This window comes from Bombina bombina, chromosome 1 (genome assembly GCF_027579735.1).
Source record: "Bombina bombina isolate aBomBom1 chromosome 1, aBomBom1.pri, whole genome shotgun sequence".
In the NCBI taxonomy this organism is placed as follows: domain Eukaryota; kingdom Metazoa; phylum Chordata; class Amphibia; order Anura; family Bombinatoridae; genus Bombina; species Bombina bombina.
In genome coordinates this window covers 1,173,508,479-1,173,529,949 of record NC_069499.1, presented here as the reverse complement: position 1 = coordinate 1,173,529,949, position 21,471 = coordinate 1,173,508,479, and the positions used below count along the sequence as shown (strand labels likewise).

The window sequence follows — 21,471 nt, the reverse complement described above, 5'->3', positions numbered from 1 at the left end:
CTTAGATTAAGCTGCAAATATTCTGCACCCTTTCTATCCACTTTTAAATCGCTGCCAAGCTCTGCCCACTGATGACATCACGATCTGGTCTGCATTAAAGTCTCACTAGTTACAAAAGACTCACTAGTTAAATTCAACAGATTGTCTAGATTCAGCCCAGATTGGGATGTCATCAGTGGGTGGAGTTTGTCAGCCATTTCAAAGTAGCCATAAACAATATTACAGGGACATGAAACCCAAAAAAATTATTTCATGATTCAGATAGAGAATACAATTTCAAACAACTTTCCAATTAACTTCTATTATTTAATTTGCTTCTTTCTCTTGTTATCCTTTGCTGAAATGTTTATATAGGCAAGTTCATGTGCAGCAGAGAACCTAGGTCTTAGCTGTTGATTGGTGGCTGCATATATAAACTGATTGTCATTGGCTCACCCATGTGTTCAGTTAGAAACCAGTAGTGCATTGCTGCTCTTTCAACAAATGATACCAAGAGAATAAAACAGATTAGATAATAGAAGTAAATTAGAAAGTTGTTTAAAATTGTATTTCCTATCTGAATCATGAGAGAAAATTTTTGGGCTTCATGTCCCTTTAATTTTAAAATAATTTTTTACTGTTCCTGCTGCATGATATAGAAAGGGTTGCAGGAGGATATTTGCAGCTTAATCTAAGGTAAGACTTTAAGATAAAAAAAAGTGTAGACTGTACCTTTTAATGTAAATACAGTATGGGCCAGATTACGAGCGGCTCGCTAACTGCTGCAAGCAAGCAATATCGAATTTATTGCGGTTGTTTGTGCTCGTATTACAAGTTGAAAGTAAATGCGAACACGTGAGGGAAATCACTATATACGCTCGTCTGGCTAGTGTGACTTAACGACGCATGTCATACAGGGTACGTCGCACACAACCTGGTATTTAAAGACCAGCAACGTACCCTGTACGACATTAGGGTTTAAATCGGCTGGAAGCGATCCTGATCGCTTCCAGCCACTTTCCGGTTATTGCAGTGATGCCTCGACATCGAGGCATCCTGCAATAACTCTCCTTGGCCATCCGATGCATAGAGAGCCACTCTGTGGCCCTCTCTGCACCGGACATCGATGGCCGGTATCGTTGGTGGGTGGGAGCCAGACTGGGAGGCGGGTGTGCGGCCATCGATGGGCCGTGGGATGTGGAGAGGGGCGGGATCGCCAGGGCGCGCGCACGGGAGCCGGGAACAGGTAGGGAACGGGTGGGATCCGCTACACTGCAGAAAAAATTTGAACAGAAAGTGGGGGGAAAAAATAAATAAAAATTATCTAAGGGATCTTGGAGGGAGGGAGGTGGGGGGCAAGCTACACTACAGAAAAATTATAAAAAAAATTAATAAAAAATATATTTTATTGTAAACTGGGTACTGGCAGACAGCTGCCAGTACCCAAGATGGCTACCAATACGTTAGAGGAGGAGGGTTAGAGAGCTGTTTGAGGGGGGATCCTAAACATCAGCATATGTAAATATGCAAAAAAAAATAATTTTTGGAAATACCTTTTCTCTTGTTAAGTGTGTTCAGTCCACGGGTCATCCATTACTAATGGGATATATTCTCCTTCCCAACAGGAAGTTGCAAGAGGATCACCCAAGCAGAGCTGCTATATAGCTCCTCCCCTCACATGTCATATCCAGTCATTCTCTTGCAACCCTCAACAAAGAAGGAGGTCGCGAGAGGAGCTGGAGTTTTTACTTAACTATGGCACCGGAGTGTGCTGTTTTTCTATCTCAGGCAGTATTTGGAAGAAGAAACTGCCTGCGTTTTTTTTCTATGATCTTAGCAGGCGTAACTAAGATCCACTGGCTGTTCTCGACATTCTGAGGAGTGGGGTAACTTCAGAAACTGGGAATAGCATGCGGGGTCCTCCGCAAATGAGGTATGTGCAGTACTTTATTTTCTGGGAATGGAATTGACTAAGAAAATACTGCTGTTACCGTATGATGTAAGTACAGCCTTAAATGCAGTAGTAGCAACTGGTATCAGGCTGATAAATGTATGCACAGTCGAGTTATATTCTAGGGACTAGAATTTGACTGAGAAAATACTGTTAACACTGAAATAATACTTAAGCCTTCTCTGCAGTGGTAGCGACTGGTAGCAGGCTTAGTGATAGCTTTGCATGACATTGAAAAATGTTGTTTTTTAATAAAACGTTTACTGGCATGTTATTCGTTTTTGTGAGGTACTTTGGTGATAAATCGCTTTGGGCATGATTTTTTTCCACATGGCTAACATATTTTTCTGCATGGAAACCGTTATATCAGGGCTCCCACTGTTGTGATTGGAGTGGGAGGGCCCTTGTTTTAGCGCCTTGTTGCGCAGTTAAAATTATTGCACAGTCTTCCTGCTTCTTCCTCCTTGATCCAGGACGTCTCTAGAGAGCTCAGGGGTCTGCAAATTTCATTTGTGAGGGAGGTAATCAGTCACAGCAGTTCTGTGACAGTGTGCTGACTGTGATTAAAAGCGTTAAATCTTAATTGATATCTGTTTTATCCGTTTTGGGTATTGAGGGGTTAATCATCCTTTTGCTAATGGGTGCAATCCTCTGCTAATAATACACTTCTTGTTAAGAATTGTTTAATTATATCTGTATTTTTGAAGCGCTGCAGCGTTTTTTATATTGCTTGTAAACTTATTGAAAGTGATTTCCAAGCTTGTTAGTTTCATTGCTAAGTCTGTTTTAAACATGTCTGATTCAGAGGAAACTGTTTGTTCATCATGTTCAAAAGCCAATGTGGAGCCCAATAGAACGATGTGTACCAATTGTATTGATATTGCTTTGAATAAAAGTCAATCTGTACCGATAAAGAAGCTATCACCAGACAACGAGGGGGAAGTTATGCCGCCTAACTCTCCTCACGTGTCAGTACCTGCGTCTCCCGCTCGGGAGATGCGTAGGATTGAGACACCTAGTACATCTAGGCCCTTACAAATCACTTTACATGATATGGCTAATGTTATGAAAGAAGTATTATATAATATGCCCGAATTAAGGGGCAAACGCGATAGCTCTGGGTTAAGGACAGAGCGCGCTGATGACACGAGAGCCATGTCTGATACTGCGTCACAATTTGCAGAACATGAGGACGGTGAGCTTCATTCTGTCGGTTACAGTTCTGATCCGGGGAGACCGGATTCAGAAATTTCAAATTTTAAATTTAAGCTTGAGAACCTCCGTGTGTTACTAGGGGAGGTATTAGCGGCTCTGAATGATTGCGACACGGTGGCAATTCCAGAGAAATTGTGTAGGTTGGATAGATACTATGCGGTACCGGTGTGTACTGACGTTTTTCCTATACCAAAAAGACTTACAGAAATTATAAGTAAGGAGTGGGATAGACCCGGTGTGCCTTTTTCCCCTCCCCCGATATTTAGAAAAATGTTCCCTATAGACGCCACCACACGAGACTTATGGCAGACGGTCCCTAAGGTGGAGGGAGCAGTTTCTACGTTAGCCAAGCGTACCACTATCCCGGTGGAGGATAGCTGTGCTTTCTCAGATCCAATGGATAAAAAATTAGAGGGTTATCTTAAGAAAATGTTTGTTCAACAGGGTTTTATATTGCAGCCTCTTGCATGCATTGCGCCTGTCACGGCTGCAGCGGCATTCTGGTTTGAGTCTCTGGAAGAGGCGATTCGCACAGAGCCGTTGGATGAGGCCTTGAGCAAAGTTAGAACCCTTAAGCAAGCTAATGCGTTTGTTTCAGATGCCGTAGTACATCTAACCAAACTTACGGCTAAAAATTCCGGATTCGCCATACAGGCGCGCAGAGCGCTCTGGCTTAAATCCTGGTCAGCGGATGTAACTTCCAAGTCTAAGCTACTTAACATTCCTTTCAAAGGGCAGACCTTATTCGGGCCCGGCTTGAAGGAAATTATTGCTGACATTACGGGAGGTAAGGGCCACGCCCTTCCTCAGGACAGGGCCAAACCAAAGGCCAAACAGTCTAATTTTCGTGCCTTTCGTAACTTCAAGGCAGGAGCAGCATCGACTTCCTCCGCTCCAAAACAGGAAGGAACTACTGCTCGTTACAGACAGGGTTGGAAAGGCAACCAGTCATGGAACAAGGGCAAGCAGGCCAGAAAGCCTACTCCCGCCCCTAAGACAGCATGAAGTCAGGGCCCCCTATCCGGAGACGGATTTAGTGGGGGGCAGACTTTCTCTCTTTGCCCAGGCTTGGGCAAGAGATGTGCAGGATCCCTGGACGTTAAAGATTATATCTCAGGGATACCTTCTGGATTTCAAAACCTCTCCTCCACAAGGGAGGTTCCATCTTTCGAGGTTATCGACAAACCTAGTAAAGAGAGAGGCATTTCTACAATGTGTACAAGACCTCTTAATCATGGGAGTGATCCACTCAGTTCCGCGATCGGAACAGGGACAAGGATTTTACTCAAATCTATTTGTGGTTCCCAAAAAAGAGGGAACCTTCAGACCAATCTTGGACTTAAAGATCTTAAACAAATTCCTAAGGGTACCATCGTTCAAGATGGAAACCATTCGACCATCCTACCCATGATCCAAGAGGGTCAATATATGACCACAGTGGACTTAAAGGATGCTTACCTTCATATACCGATTCACAAAGATCATTATCGGTACCTGAGGTTTGCCTTTCTAGACAGGCATTACCAGTTTGTGGCTCTTCCCTTCGGGTTAGCCACGGCCCCGAGAATTTTTACGAAGGTTCTGGGTTCACTTCTGGCGGTACTAAAACCACGAAGCATAGCGGTGGCTCCGTACCTAGACGACATTCTGATACAAGCGTCAAGTTTTCAGAATGCAAAGTCTCATACAGAGATAGTTCTAGCATTTCTGAGGTCGCATGGGTGGAAAGTGAACGTGGAAAAGAGTTCTCTGTTACCACTCACAAGGGATCCTTTTCTAGGGACTCTTATAGATTCTGTAGAGATGAAGATTTACCTGACGGAGTCCAGGTTATCAAAGATTCTCAATGCTTGCCGTGTCCTTCATTCCGTTCCAAGCCCATCAGTAGCTCAGTGCATGGAGGTAATCGGCTTAATGGTCGCGGCAATGGACATAGTGCCATTTGCGCGCCTGCATCTCAGACCGCTGCAACTATGCATGCTCAGTCAATGGAACGGGGATTACTCAGATCTGTCCCCTTTGCTAAATCTGGACCAGGAGACCAGAGATTTGCTTCTCTGGTGGTTGTCACCGGTTCATCTGTCCAAAGGAATGACCTTTCGCAGGCCAGATTGGACGATTGTAACAACGGATGCCAGCCTTCTAGGCTGGGGAGCAGTCTGGAATTCCCTGAAGGCTCAGGGATCGTGGACTCAGGAGGAGAAACTCCTCCCAATAAACATTCTAGAATTAAGAGCAATATTCAATGCTCTTCTAGCTTGGCCTCAGTTAGCAAAGCTGAGGTTCATCAGATTTCAGTCGGACAATATCACGACTGTGGCTTACATCAATCATCAAGGGGGAACCAGGAGTTCCCTAGCGATGTTGGAAGTCTCGAAGATAATTCGCTGGGCAGAGTCTCACTCTTGCCACCTGTCAGCGATTCACATCCCAGGCGTAGAGAACTGGGAGGCGGATTTCCTAAGTCGCCAGACTTTTCATCCGGGAGAGTGGGAACTTCACCCGGAGGTATTTGCTCAACTGATTCGTCGTTGGGGCGAACCGGATCTGGATCTCATGGCATCTCGCCAGAACGCGAAGCTTCCTTGTTACGGGTCCAGGGACCCGGGAGCGGTGCTGGTAGATGCATTAGCAGCCCCTTGGGTTTTCAACATAGCTTATGTGTTTCCACCATTTCCGTTGCTACCTCGGCTGATTGCCAGGATCAAACAGGAGAGGGCATCGGTAATTCTGATAGCGCCTGCGTGGCCACGCAGGACCTGATATGCAGACCTAGTGGACATGTCGTCCTGTCCACCATGGTCTCTTCCTCTGAGGCAGGACCTTCTAATTCAGGGTCCTTTCAACCATCCAAACCTAATTTCTCTGAGGCTGACTGCCTGGAAATTGAACGCTTGATTCTATCAAAGCGTGGGTTTTCGGATTCGGTTATTGATACATTAATACAGGCTCGGAAACCTGTGACAAGAAAAATTTACCATAAGTTATGGCGTAAATATTTATATTGGTGCGAATCCAAGAGTTACTCATGGAGTAAGGTTAGGATTCCTAGGATATTAGCTTTTCTACAAGAGGGTTTAGAAAAGGGTTTATCCGCTAGTTCGCTAAAGGGACAGATTTCAGCTCTGTCTATTCTTTTACATAAACGTCTGGCAGAGCATCCAGGCGTCCAGGCCTTTTGTCAGGCTTTGGCTAGAATTAAGCCTGTGTTTAAAGCTGTTGCTCCTCCATGGAGCTTAAACTTGGTTCTTAAAGTTCTTCAGGGTGTTCCGTTTGAACCCCTTCATTCCATTGATATTAAGCTTTTATCTTGGAAAGTTCTGTTTTTGATGGCTATTTCCTCGGCTCGAAGAGTCTCTGAGTTATCTGCCTTACATTGTGATTCTCCTTATCTGATCTTTCATTCAGACAAGGTAGTTCTGCGTACTAAACCTGGGTTTTTACCTAAGGTTGTTTCTAACAGGAATATCAATCAAGAGATTGTTGTTCCATCATTATGTCCTAATCCTTCTTCAAAAAAGGAACGTCTTTTGCATAATCTAGACGTGGTCTGTGCTCTGAAGTTCTACTTACAGGCAACTAAAGATTTTAGACAAACTTCTTCTCTGTTTGTTGTTTACTCCGGACAGAGGAGAGGTCAAAAGGCTTCGGCTACCTCTCTCTCTTTTTGGCTTCGTAGCATAATACGTTTAGCCTATGAGACTGCTGGACAGCAGCCTCCTGAAAGAATTACAGCTCATTCCACCAGAGCTGTGGCTTCCACCTGGGCCTTTAAGAATGAGGCCTCTGTTGAACAGATTTGCAAGGCTGCAACTTGGTCTTCACTTCATACTTTTTCCAAATTTTACAAATTTGACACTTTCGCTTCTTCGGAGGCTGGTTTTGGGAGAAAGGTTCTACAGGCAGTGGTTCCTTCTGTTTAATGTTCCTGCCTTGTCCCTCCCATCATCCGTGTACTTAGCTTTGGTATTGGTATCCCATAAGTAATGGATGACCCGTGGACTGAACACACTTAACAAGAGAAAACATAATTTATGCTTACCTGATAAATTTATTTCTCTTGTAGTGTGTTCAGTCCACGGCACGCCCTGTCTTTTTAAGGCAGGTTCTAAATTTTAAAATTATAACTCCAGTCACCACTGCACCTTATAGTTTCTCCTTTCTCGTCTTGTTTCGGTCGAATGACTGGATATGACATGTGAGGGGAGTAGCTATATAGCAGCTCTGCTTGGGTGATCCTCTTGCAACTTCCTGTTGGGAAGGAGAATATATCCCATAAGTAATGGATGACCCGTGGACTGAACACACTGCAAGAGAAATAAATTTATCAGGTAAGCATAAATTATGTTTTATTTTAGTACTGGCAGACTTTCTGCCAGTACTTAAGATGGCGGGGAGGCTGATCTCTACATTAAAGCTAAAATTAACCCTGCAAGTTCCCTACAAGCTCCCTAATTAACCCCTTCACTGCTGGGCATAATACACGTGTGGTGCGCAGCTGCATTTAGCGGCCTTATAATTACCAAGAAGCAACGCCAAAGCCATATATGTCTGCTATTTCTGAACAAAGGGAGTCACAGAGAAGCTTTTACAACCATTTGTGCCATAATTGCACAAGCTGTTTGTAAATAATTTCAGTGAGAAACCTAAAATTGTGAAAAATGTAACTTTTTTTTTTCATTTGGTCGCATTTGGCGGTGAAATGGTGGCATGAAATATACCAAGATGGGCTTAGATCAATTCTTGGGGTTGTCTACTACACTAAAGCTAAAATTAACCCTAGAAGCTCCCTACATGCTCCCTAATTAACCCCTTCACTGCTGGGCATAATACACGTGTGGTGCGCAGCAGTATTTAGCGGCCTTCTAATTACCAAAAAGCAACGCCAAAGCCATATGTCTGCTATTTCTGAACAAAGGGGGATCCCAGAGAAGTGTTTACAACCATTTATGCCATAATTGTACAAGTTGTTTGCAAATAATTTCAGTGAGAAAAAGTGAGAATAATTTTGTGAAAAAGTGAACAATTTTTTTTATTTGATTTCATTTGGCGGTGAAAGGGTGGCATGAAATATACCAAAATGAGCCTAGATCAATACTTTGGGATGTCTGCTAAAAAAAAATATACACATGTCAAGGGATATTCAGGGATTCCTGAAAGATATCAGTGTCCCAATGTAACTAGCGCTAATTTTGAAAAAATGTGGTTTTGAAATAGCAAAGTGCTATTTGTATTTATTGCCCTATAACTTGCAAAAAAAGCAAAGAACCTGTAAACATTGGGTATTTCTAAACTCAGGACAAAATTTAGAAACTATTTAGCATGGGTGTTTTTTGGTGATTGTAGATTTGTAACAGATTTTGGGGGTCAAAGTTCGAAAAGGTGTTGTTTTTTTTTACCATTTTTTCCTCATATTTTATAAAAAAAACTTTATTTTCATCATATCTTATAATTTACTATAATGGTATCTCTAGAAAGTCCATTTAATGGCGAGAAAAACGGTATATAATATGTATGGGTACAGTAAATGAGTAAGAGGAAAATTACAGCTAAACACAAACACAGCAGAAATGTAAAAATAGCCTTGGTCCTTAAGGGAAGGAAATTGAAAAATGGCCTTGTCCTTAAGGGGTTAAGAGCTCTGGTTAACTGTTATGCTCGAATAAAAAGTGGTAAAAACACATCAAAATACATTGTACAGTAAGCTTACGCTCAAAATTTTTTATTATTATTTTTTAAAATTGCATAAAAAAGTTATAATGGCTCAAAGATATGAGGTCTTGAGTATTTGGGAAGAAAAAGGATGCAAAGGGCTTTAACATAGAGATACATATCATGTCTAAATATGGATGTGTGTGTGTACAGCTGTATATATGTATTTACAGACCTATATACGCATGTAACTACATAAATACATATATAGACATATAAATAAGTGCATTGGATCCCTTTGAAGTTAAGTAGCTGAAAACATGAAAAATCATATTTATGCAATATTCATATTTAATAAAGTGTTTGTGTACTGTAAATATTTCACATAGGGCAATATGCTCTAAGTATTTGTAAATAGATATTCCTGTATATATCTATACCTATGTATTTATGAATAAATAGAACATATTCTGCTATGTGAAGGTCATTGGAATATGAAATCTTCATATTATTATGTCGGGTTAGCGCACTTGAGAAAATGCGATCGGGTTTGAGCTCGAGTAGGGTTTCCCTCCACGTTCCTTCCATTGACTTCTTTGGGGAAATGCCTTTTTAACCCCTTAAGGACCAAGGACGTACGCCACACGTCCTCAAAAAAAATACAGTTAATGACCGAGGACGTGTGGCGTACGTCCTTGGTCTGGAAAGCAGCTGGAAGCGATCCTGCTCGCTTCCAGCTGCTTTCCGGTTATTGCAGTGATGCCTCAATATGGAGGCATCCTGCAATAACCCCCCTTGGCCATCCGATGCAGAGAGAGCCACTCTGTGGCCCTCTCTGCACCGGACATCGGTGGCCGGTATCGTTGGTGGGTGGGAGCAAGTCTGGGAGGCGGGTGGGCGGCCATCGATGTGCCGAGTGGAGTGGAGGGGGGAGGGAGGGGCGGGAGCGCGCACGGGGGGCGGCGGGCGGGCGCGTGCACGGGGCGGGAGCGGGAGGGAACCGCTACACTACAGAAAAATACACTTTCAAAAGTAAAAAAAAAATAAGTTTTTGAAAGCTGTAAATAAACAGCTAAGAGATCTGGAAGGGGTGGGGGGTTGATCTTGGGGGGGGGGGGGGGAAGCTACACTACAGAAAAGGTTGTTTTTTTAAAAAAAAAAAGGCACATTTTTTCACTAAACTGGGTACTGGCAGACAGCTGCCAGTACCCAAGATGGCGCCCATTAAGGCAGAGGGGGAGGGTTAGAGAGCTCTTTGGTGGGGGATCAGTGAGGCTGGGGGCTAAGGGGGGATCCTACACAGCAGCATATGTAAATATGCTAAAAAAAAACACAAAAAAGGCCCAAATATAGCTTTTATTTTAGTACTGGCAGAGTTTCTGCCAGTACTTAAGATGGCGGGGACAATTGGGGGGTGGGGGAGGGAAGAGAGCTGTTTGGGAGGGATCAGGGGGTCTTATGTTTCAGGTGGGAGGCTGAGCTCTACACTAAAGCTAAAATTAACCCTGCAAGCTCCCTACAAGCTACATAATTAACCCCTTCACTGCTAGCCATAATACACGTGTGAAATGCAGCGGCATTTGGCGGCCTTCTAATTACCAAAAAGCAACGCCAAAGCCACATATGTCTGCTATTTCTGAACAAAGGGGATCCCAGAGAAGCATTTACAACCATTTGTGCCATAATTGCACAAGCTGTTTGTAAATGATTTCAGTGAGAAACTTAAAATTGTGAAAAATTTAACGTTTTTTTTAATTTGATCGCATTTGGCGGTGAAATGGTGGCATGAAATATACCAAAATGGGCCTAGATCAATACTTGGGGTTGTCTACTACACTACACTAAAGCTAAAATTAACCCTAGAAGCTCCCTACATGCTCCATAATTAACCCCTTCACTGCTGGGCATAATACACGTGTAGTGCGCAGTGGTATTTAGCAGCCTTCTAATTACTAAAAAGCAACGCCAAAGCCATATATGTCTGCTATTTCTGAACAAAGGGGATCCCAGAGAAGAATTTACAACCATTTAAGCCATAATTGCACAAGCTGTTTGTAAATAATTTCAGTGAGAAACCAAAAGTTTGTGAAAAAATTTGTAAAAAAGTGAACGATTTTTTGTATTTAATCGCATTTGGCGGTGAAATGGTGGCATGAAATATACCAAAATGGGCCTAGATGAATACTTTGGGATGTCTACTAAAAAAAAATATATACATGTCAATGGATATTCAGAGATTCCTGAAAGATATTAGTGTTCTAATGTAACTAGCGCTAATTTTGAAAAATAATGGTTTGGAAATAGCAAAGTGCTACTTGTATTTATGGCCCTATAACTTACAAAAAAGCAAAGAAGATGTAAACATTGGGTATTTCTAAACTCAGGACAAAATTTAGAAACTATTTAGCACGGGTGTTTTTTGGTGGTTGTAGATGTGTAACAGATTTTGGGGGTCAAAGTTAGAAAAAGTGTGTTTTTTTCAATTTTTTCCTCATATTTTATAAATTTTTTTATAGTAAATTATAAGATATGATGAAAATAATGGTATCTTTAGAAAGTCCATTTAATGGCGAGAAAAACGGTATATAATATGTGTGGGTACAGTAAATGAGTAAGATGAAAATTACAGCTAAACACAAAAACCGCAAAAATGTAAAAATAGCCTTGGTCCCAAACGGACAGAAAATGGAAAAGTGCTGTGGTCATTAACCCCTTAATGACCACAGCACTTTTCCATTTTCTGTCCGTTTGGGACCAAGGCTATTTTTACATTTCTGCGGTGTTTGTGTTTAGCTGTAATTTTCCTCATACTCATTTACTGTACCCACACATATTATATACCGTTTTTCTCGCCATTAAATGGGCTTTCTAAAGATACCATTATTTTCATCATATCTTATAATTTACTGTAAAAAAAATTATAAAATATGAGGAAAAAATGGAAAAAAATGCAGTTTTTCTAACTTTGACCCCCAAAATCTGTTACACATCTACAACCACTAAAAAACACCCATGCTAAATAGTTTCTAAATTTTGTCCTGAGTTTAGAAATACCCAATGTTTACATGTTCTTTGCTTTTTTTGCAAGTTATAGGGAAATAAATACAAGTAGCACTTTGCTATTTCCAAACCACTTTTTTTCAAAATTAGCGCTAGTTACATTGGGACACTGATATCTGTCTGGAATCCCTGAATATCCCTTGACATGTATATATATTTTTTTAGAAGACATCCCAAAGTATTGATCTAGGCCCATTTTGGTATATTTCATGCCACCATTTCACTACAAAATGCGATCAAATAAAAAAAAATGTTCACTTTTTCACAAATGTTTTCACAAACTTTAGGTTTCTCATTGAAATTATTTACAAACAACTTGTGCAATTATGGCATACATGGTTGTAAATGTTTCTCTGGGATCCCCTTTGTTCAAAAATAGCAGACATATATGGCTTTGGCATCGCCTTTTGGTATTTAGAAGGCCGCTAAATGACGCTGCGCACCACACGTGTATTATGCCCGGCAGTGAAGGGGTTAATTAGGGAGCATGTAGGGAGCTTGTAGTTTTAATTTTAGCTTTAGTGTAGTGAGGTAGACAACCCAAAGTATTGATCTAGGCCCATTTTGGTATATTTCATGCTACCATTTCACCGCCAAATGCGAACAAATAAAAATAAAACGTAAAATTTTCCCAATTTTAGGTTTCTCACTAAAATTATTTACAAACTGCTTGTGCAATTATGGCATAAATGGTTGTAAAAGCTTCTCTGGGATCCCCTTTGTTCAGAAATAGCAGACATATATGGCTTTGGCTTTGCTTTTTGGTAATTAGAAGGCAGCTAAATGCCGCTGCGCACCATACGTTTATAATGCCCAGCAGTGAAGGGGTTAATTAGGGAGCTTTTAGGGAGCTTGCAGGGTTAATTTTAGCTTTAGTGTAGGTATCAACCTCCCACATGACACATCACACCCCCAGATCCCTCCCAAACAGCTCTCTTCCCTCCCCCACCCCACAATTGTCCCCGCCATCTTAAGTACTGGCAGTAAGTCTGCCAGTACTAAAATAAGAGTTTTTTTGGGTTTTTTTTTTAAAAAAAAATAATAATTCTGTTCTGTAGTATCCTCCCTTAGCCCCCAACCTCCCTGATCCCCCCCAAACAGCTCTCTAACCCCCCTCTCTCTGCCTTATTGCACCATATTGGGTACTGGCAGCTGTCTGCCAGTGCCCAGTTTGAAATGAAATATGTTTTTTTTTATTTTTTTTTAAAAAAAATACTATTTTCTGTAGTGTAGCTGCCCTCCCTCAACACCCAACCCCCCAACCCCTACCAGATCGCTAAACATTTGAGCTGCTAAAGTTTTGAGCTGCCCACCCTCACTCCCACCGAGTACCATCATTGTTTCATAGTGTAGGGTTCCCACCCGCCCGCGCGCCCCGCTCCCGTGCACGCGCGCGTGTCCGCTCCCGTGCACGCGCGCGCACCCGCAATCGATCCCGCCCCCCTGCCCACCGATGGCCGCCCACCCGCCTCCCTTGGTAAGCTCCCACCCACCAACGAACATGGCCATCAATGGCCGATGCAGAGAGGGCCACAGGGTGGCTCTCTCTGCATCGGACGGCTAAAAAATGTTATAGCAGGATGCCTCAATATCGAGGCATCACTGCTATAACATGAAAGCAGTTGGAAGTGATCAGGATCGCTTCCACTGCTTTCAAAGACCTACGACGTACAGGGTACGTCCTTGGTCATTAACTGCATTTTTTTGCAGGACGTACCCCATACGTCGTTGGTCGTTAAGGGGTTAAAGGGACAGTCGAGTCAAATTTTTTTTTTCATGATTTAAATAGGGAATGTAATTTTAAACAGCTTTCCAATTTACTTTTATCACCAATTTTGCTTTGTTCTTTTGGTATTCTTAGTTGAAAGCTAAACCAAGGAGGTTCATATGCTAATTTCTTAGACCTTGAAGACTGCCTCTAATCTGAATGCATTTTGACCACTAGAGGGCATTAGTTCATGTGTTTCATATAGATAACATTGAGCTCATGCACGTGAAGTTACCCTGGAGTGAGCACTGATTGGCTAAAATGCAAGTCTGTCAAAATGCAAGGTAATTACAGAGGTAAAAAGTGTATTTCTACAACGGTGTTGGGTATGCAAAACTGGGGAATGGTTAATAAAGGGATTATCTTTCTTTTTAAACAACAAAAATTCTGATGTTTAAGTCGGTTGCAATATTCTAACTTCAGCTCTTTGCACTTGTCGGGTTAGTGTACGAGTGAAAACGTTTTACTTTCAACTTGTTTTACGCACACGTACCGACGAACAAAAAAAACCTTCTAGCGGAGTTAGCACGGGAGCAATAATTAGTGCTCTGCTTGTAATCTAGCCCCATGTTGCGTGTCTGAATATCAGATTTAAAAATATTTTCCCTTAATTTTCAGTAGTCATGTTTCAGGGGGCAAAAAAATATTCCATTGTGACAGGTTATAATCTAGGAAAATATATAGCCTGTTGTTTGTTTATTTTTTTATTTTCCTCTAATATAATACTAATTTTACTTTCATTGTTCTTTCAGGTACTTCGTGAAATTTTCCTGGGCATGGACATTCTTTCTCCTTTTGCCTTTTATTACACTGACAAATTATATACTTACTCAAAGCTCAACAGAGGTTCTACGTCGATTAATGTCGTTATTTGTGGGAACAGTCATTTGGTTCATCTGCACAAAATTCTTTATGTTTATTGAGAATGTTACTGGGAGTTGTTATACTTCACAGTTGATATCAGACATAAAACAACCTGCTGATAAAAGAGAGTGCATGTTAAAAGGTGGCACATGGCATGGATTTGACATATCTGGACATTCTTTTTTACTTCCATACTGTGTTCTAATTATATTGGAAGAAACTGTTGTTATACACAACTTAAGACTTGATGGACACTGGAAGAAAACAATCATAAATGCTCTGTTTGTAGCATTGGGTTTATTGTCTTTGATTTGGGTTTGGATGCTTTTTTGCACAGCAATTTATTTTCATGATTTTTGGCAAAAAATCATAGGAGCTGGCTTTGGTATACTAGGATGGTTTGTGACCTACAAATACTGGTACGTTAGGACTTTTTCTCCGGGCCTCCCTCCTGCGAGTGCAAATCGGAGGCTAAAACAAAAGAACTACAGCAATTAATATTTAGCTGCATGTGCCAGCTCATTTAATACATATTTGTTAGTTTTAATTTATTTTGATAACTTAAAACCAGTATAGCTAATTTACTTTGAACATTTTGTTTGCTGACACAAAGCAAATGCATGTTGCTTGTATAAAAACACTACATTTAGTTGTGAGTTTTGTAATCTCATGAATTACTTATTCCATTTATGAATCAAAGGAAAAAGTCCTTAATTATAAGTATTAAAGTTTTCCCAATAATGCATTATTATTGTAACAAAATATGTTTAGCGTAAACCACTTTCTGTTCATGTTTTTTTTTTTTTTTTTAATATTAAGGATGGGCAAAGAAAAAATATTATTTTGCTAACCATCAGATCTGTAGGTCTACTATAGCTGATCTCACTGCCTGCTAATAAAAGATCACGTTTGATCAGATAGCATTTTGAGCATATATTAGGAATATATAATTCTGATGAATACATTAGTTTTTGTGGTAGACCTTACAACATATGCTAAAATAATTATATTGCAGATATTTGTTACCTTCTCAGTGTTGATTATTTTTTTCCTAGTGGGTCGTTCAACACAGAGCATATTATCAGCAAAAAGCACTGCATTGCAGAATAAATGTTTTAAATCATGTAACACTAATATTGTTAGCAAAAATGTCAATGTTTTTTGCAACTCAAGACTAGATCATGAATACACCCCTTAAAAAGCCTAGTGGAATCCATGATCCTAGTCTTCTTTGCTACATCATATTAGGGACAAATTTAAAGGGACACTGAACCCAAATTTTTCTTTTGTGATTCAGATAGAGCATGCAATTTTAAGCAACTTTCTAATTTACTCCTACTATCAATTTTCTTCGTTCTCTTGCTATCTTTATTTGAAAAAGAAGGCATCTAAGCTTTTTTTTGGTTCAGTACTCTTGACAGCACTTTTTATTGTTGGATGAATTTATCCACCAATCAGCAAGAACAACCCAGGTTGTTCACCAAAAATGGGCCGGAATCTAAACTTACATTCTTGCATTTCAAATAAAGATACCAAGAGAATGAAGAAAATTTGATAATAGGAATAAATTAGAAAGTTTCTTAAAATTTCATGCTCTATCTGAATCACGAAAGAAAAATTTGGGTTCAGTGTCCCTTTAAATGAACCTGTGCTCGTGCGAATCACTGTGTAGAATGTTGTAGTAGCTGGTACATTTCTTATACCTAAGTATGATGCCAGGCTCTCTTTAGGGAGTGGAACAAGCAAAATAAAATAGAATTAGTAGGATCATTATGACTAATACAGGCTCTCCAGGACCAGGACCCTTCAAAATAAATTATGCATATTAAGAAGCACTTTTTTTGCATGAAAAAAGTTGTTTATTTTCAGTTTTTTAGCTAACAGGAAATGGACAGTGACACATCAATCATAAAACAAAATATTTTTTTTTGGTTTCAGTCTTACCAAATATTAAAAACTATATAAAAATAAACAAAGGAGAAATGTTTTTTTTTTTGTTTGTTTTTGTTTTTTTAATCTAAAAAATAAATTATTTTTTTGTTTTTATTCTTGGGAGAGGATGGGTTGCCATGGTCCACCAACTGGCCTAAGGTAGACCTCTTGTGCAGTTTCTGTCACTTTCAAAATCAAATTCAATATAGGTTATGAATATATATTTTCCTTTATGAAACCATTTAAGATTAAATGTTTTATGTCCCTTTAGAAGAATGTAGAGAAGTTATGCGTTTAGTAAAATTTATTCCTTACAGTAGGAGGTGACAGAACTTTGGGACATTTAGAAGCCACCCACAATCTTTTTGTGCATGCTAATTATGACCCTTGGGGATTAATATCACTAAGGGTGATGGCAGAAAAACAGACTTCTGCAAATTTAAAGGGACGGTCAACTCCAAATTTTCTATTGTTTAATAAAATAGATAATCCCTTTATAACCCATTACCTAGTTTTACATAACCAACATGGTTATATTAATATACTTTTTACCCCTGTGAATACCTTGTATCTAATCCTCTTTTGACAGCCCCCTGATCACATGGCTATTTATTTATTATCTATTGACTTGCATTTTAGCCAATTAGTGCAGTGTCGGCCACAACTCCACAGGCATGAGTACGATGTTATCTATATGGCTCACATGAACTAGCAGTCTCCTGTTGTGAAAAGCTAATAAAAACAGCATGTGATACAAGGCTGTCTGTAGTGGCTTAGAAACAGGCAGAAATTTAGAGGTTTAAATGTTATAAAGTATATTAATATAACAATGTTGGTTGTGCAAAGCTGGGGAATGGGTAGTAAAGGCATTATCTAGCTTTTTAAACAATAACAATTTTGTTGTTTACTGTCCCTTTAAAGAGATGGTAAATACTAGTGCTTCAAAAACACTAGGACTTGCCATCACTAAAAATAAATAGGACCTTCAGTCACCACTTTATAAAAAAAAAGTGTGCTAAACTTACCCCTTCTGTGCCGCAGCCTCCTCTCTAAACTCAGTGGCTCCTGCCACGCAGGTCACAGCACTCTGAGGGGATGTTTTCACCTCTAAACCAATAGCCTTGCTAGCATACAGAACAGTGCCATATGACTAACACAGGGCCGGCCTAGGTGTTCAGGCACCCTGTGCGGGCGATAGGGATAGAGGGGCAGAGAGTTAGGGATCGGGCAGGGACAAAGGGATAGAGGGACAGGGACATCAGCACCCCCTGTGAGACCCATCAGCACCTCCTGTGAGACCCATCAGCACCCCCTGTACCACCCATCAGCACCCTCCGTAAGACCCATCAGGTCTTCAGGCACCCTGTGCAGGTTACCTACGTGGCGCCCCCCCCCCCCATTCACCTTAATATCAACAAAAAAGGAGAGGGACGGGGACAGAGAAATAGGGATAGAGGGGCAGATAGCTAGGGTCAAAGGATAGGGATCGGGCAGGGACATAGGGATGGAAGGACAGGGACATCAGCACCCTCTAACACCCATTAGCCAAAGCGCACCGCCTTTAACCGCCTTAGCCCCCCCGTAACCTGCGTCAGCCACAGTGCCCCACGGTAACTCAGCGCAATGGCGCAATTTAGATGTAGGTTGGCAAATCAAACTGACTACGGACCAATCGGATAAAACATTGGAAATAGGCATTACTACATTATCTGATTGGTCTGTGTGTCTGTGAAGTCACTGGCTGGACAACCAATCGGATCATGTTGCTAGTGTGCCGCTAGTGCTTTGTGCTCACACCCCAAGCCTTCCACTGTAGTACCTGTACTGTTTACTTACACGTTACACTTGAGCATGCACCCGCCGCCCTCGGTAATAAAAAAGCGAATTAAAAAAAAAACTGCTTTCAACCCTGCAAATCACCGCCTAAAAAAAAAAACTGCCTTCAATCCTGCAAATTAGGCGCCCTCTGGGATGTTGCGCCTTGTGCCACCGCACAGGTCGCACACCCCAAAGGCCGGCCCTGGACTAACACAACTATTGATTTAAAGGTGGAAACATCACCTAATTGAAAAAATAATGCTGTGCTGTGGGTGGCCAGAGCCGCATAGTTTAGCGAGGAGCCCACGGCACAGAAAGGGTAAGCTTAGCACACTTTCTTTTTTTAAAGTAGTGACTGAAGGTCCTATTTATTTTTAGTGATGGTATGTCCTAACGTTTTTGAAACACTAGGATTTATCATCACTTTAAGTTTGCAGAAGACGTCTGTAAAAATATCTTCTGTGCCTTGAAATACAAACGGAGAATGATGGGTAACATCTAAAATGTATCCAAAAATTACATTACTATCAGTTTCACCTTCAATTTTTGTTTCTACTGTTCCTGGAAGCAACTATTCAAAAAGTTTCAAGTATAGAGAAAGACTGCTATATAAACACAAAATTCAATACTGTGCATAAAAACAGGTTAGAAAACTGCCTCTAAGTTAACCTTTCCGCTACCGAAAAATCTTGCCCATAGTACTGTACTTGAGAATTTTTAGCATCTTGGCAAAACATTTATTTTTTGTAATTTATTTATAGTTAGGGGTTAATGAACCTGACTGGCGCCATTTTGTCTTTTGCATCCATCTTGTAATGATTAAACTTTATTATAATGGGTTATTCTGTAGTGAGAAATATATGCTTGTTATTTTACTCTACTAAGCCAGCTAACCTTGTAGATGTCCCGGGCACTAGGCCAGGAAGGGTACTATCTCTAAGATGTTCAAACGACCTTATTGTTATCGCAGATGGATTGCTTATTATGACTATAGATATTGTTTAGAGCTAGTGAATTTCCAGAATAACACTGTGTATAACTGTGTAAAATGACACGGCCATAACGTGTCCTCAAATTAACCGTATCTGCTGTTACTGTAGTCTATAACACATGTGTGTCTTTCAATAAAGAACAATAGTTTTTGGATCATTGCTGCGTGGTCTGAGTCTGTTCTAAGGATATCCTTATCAGATAATCTACATCTACTTCAGGTGGTAAAGTGGGCCTGCGGCTTCGGCCTGACCTGACACTCCCCCCCTGAAACCAACACCTTACAGTTTCTGGTGTCAGCTCGTGGGATTTACACAGGGTGCGTAAGTGTTTTTTTTTTACTCTGCTTTCCCTCTGTGAATCTGAACCTAAATTTAGTTGGTTGTATTTCGTAATAGGTGTTATATATGATAAAGGGTTAAGGGATTCCTGCAATTGAGTGCAGGGGGTTGTGCCGAGGTTCTGAGTCCTGCGGGCACTTGTGATAATCCCTCTAGCCAGGTTTACAGTCCTGGGCTAGTGTAAGACAGGTATTGTAGTCCTGTCTGGTAAGCACGCAAGATAAAAGTTGGCATGCACTTGAAAGTGGCATCGCTTTGTGATACGTGGGTTTGAGTCCGACGTGTTGAAATTATCCATATCCATGTCCTATAATAGAGTTTTGTTACCCACCTGGAGCTAATGTTTGATATCTGATGCTTTGCTTTGCTTATTTGCTTTTTAATGCTATATAATTGTGCTGTGCTTAGAAAAAAATAAGTGGCTATGCATTTTATTATTGTTGCCATTATTGTGTTGAGGAATGGGGTCTGCAAATAGATAATAATGCACAGAGAAGATTACATATTTAATGTCTACAAAAGGGTTAACAGTTTCTGTTAAAGACAGAAACATTTCAAGCAGAGAGACATCCACTCGCGAAAAGGAGGGGGGATCATAAAAAAAACAGTAAGCACTGCTGTGTAGAGTCAAAGAGAAAACTCTGTTAAAGAATGATGAGGGCTACGAAGGGGGGCCACCGAACGCACACAGATCAGAGAACAGAAAAAAAAACTGTTACAGCAGCTCTGTTTGTGAAACTCTTTCTCTTTCTTTGTTTGCAGTAATGAAAAGGAAATTTCGTATCAACAGAATAACAAAATAAACAAAGAGAAGAACGGAGGATGTTTTCTCCTACATTGGTGTATCCGGTCCACGGCTTCATCCTTACTTGTGGGATATTCTCATTCCCTACAGGAAGTGGCAAAGAGAGCACACAGCAGAGCTGTCCATATAGCTCCCCCTCTGGCTCCGCCCCCTAGTCATTCTCTTTGCCGCTCTGAACAAGTAGCATCTCCACGGGGGTGGTAAAGAGTATGTGGTGTTAGTTGTAGATTTTTATTTCTTCTATCAAGAGTTTGTTATTTTAAAATAGTGCCGGTTTGTACTATTTACTCTACAACAGAAAGTGAAGAAGATTTCTGTTAAAAGAGGAGTATGATTTTAGCACCAGTAACTAAAATCCATTGCTGTTTCCACGCAGGACTGTTGAAACCAGAGAACATCAGTTGGGGGAAACAGTTTGCAGGCTTAACTGCATCAGGTATGATCAGTCATATTTCTAACAAGACCATGTAATGCTAGAAGACTGTCAGAAATTCCCTCTGGGATAGGTAAGCCATTTTTTCTTAGACTCTGTATAAAATGATGGCTTATATTTAGGGCTCTATGCTGGTTGACACTATTGTGGGCTTTAAAATCGAATGCTTTTTAGCATGTTTTTCTCTATAAATAAGGTGTTTTTTCAGATTTTAAAACACTTTTGGGGTTTAATTTCGGCCTGGCACTTATTTGGACACCTAAATTTAGTCAGAAAGGCCCCTCCACTCTGGAATGAAGAGGGAGGAGGCCTCATTTTCAGGCCTAAATTGTGCAGTTGTTTTTGCCTAGGCAATCCATGCAGCTTCATGTGGGGCATCACAAAAGACTCCAGAGAGGCTTATTTCCTACTAAAATAATCCCTAAGGAAGGTAAATGGCTACAGGAGAAGCTGTGGCTAGTACTGTAGTGTGTTAACTGGTTAATAACTCCGGTTTGGGCATTAAGGGGTTAATTGGTCTGAAAATTTGTGTGCAATCTTTTCAAAGCATTAAGGCTCTGTGGTGAAAATTTCATTAAAATCGGATGTTTCTTTCATGGTTTTTTGATGTTTCAATAATAATGTGTGCACTTTCATTATTTAAAGAGACAGTAACGTTTTTGT

At 40.6% G+C, this 21,471-nt stretch overlaps 1 protein-coding gene across 1 annotated transcript in view; it reads left to right on the top strand.

Annotated features, from left to right (window-relative positions):
* The window catches only part of FITM2 (fat storage inducing transmembrane protein 2), a 35,868-nt gene extending 16,480 nt beyond the window's left edge, over positions 1–19,388 (top strand). Inside the window, exon 3 of the mRNA XM_053699715.1 lies at positions 14,378–19,388. Within this exon, the coding sequence (XP_053555690.1) occupies positions 14,378–14,987 (610 nt within the window). The 3' untranslated portion in view covers positions 14,988–19,388. The remainder of the gene's footprint in view (positions 1–14,377) is intronic.
* Positions 19,389–21,471: the final 2,083 nt, after the last annotated feature.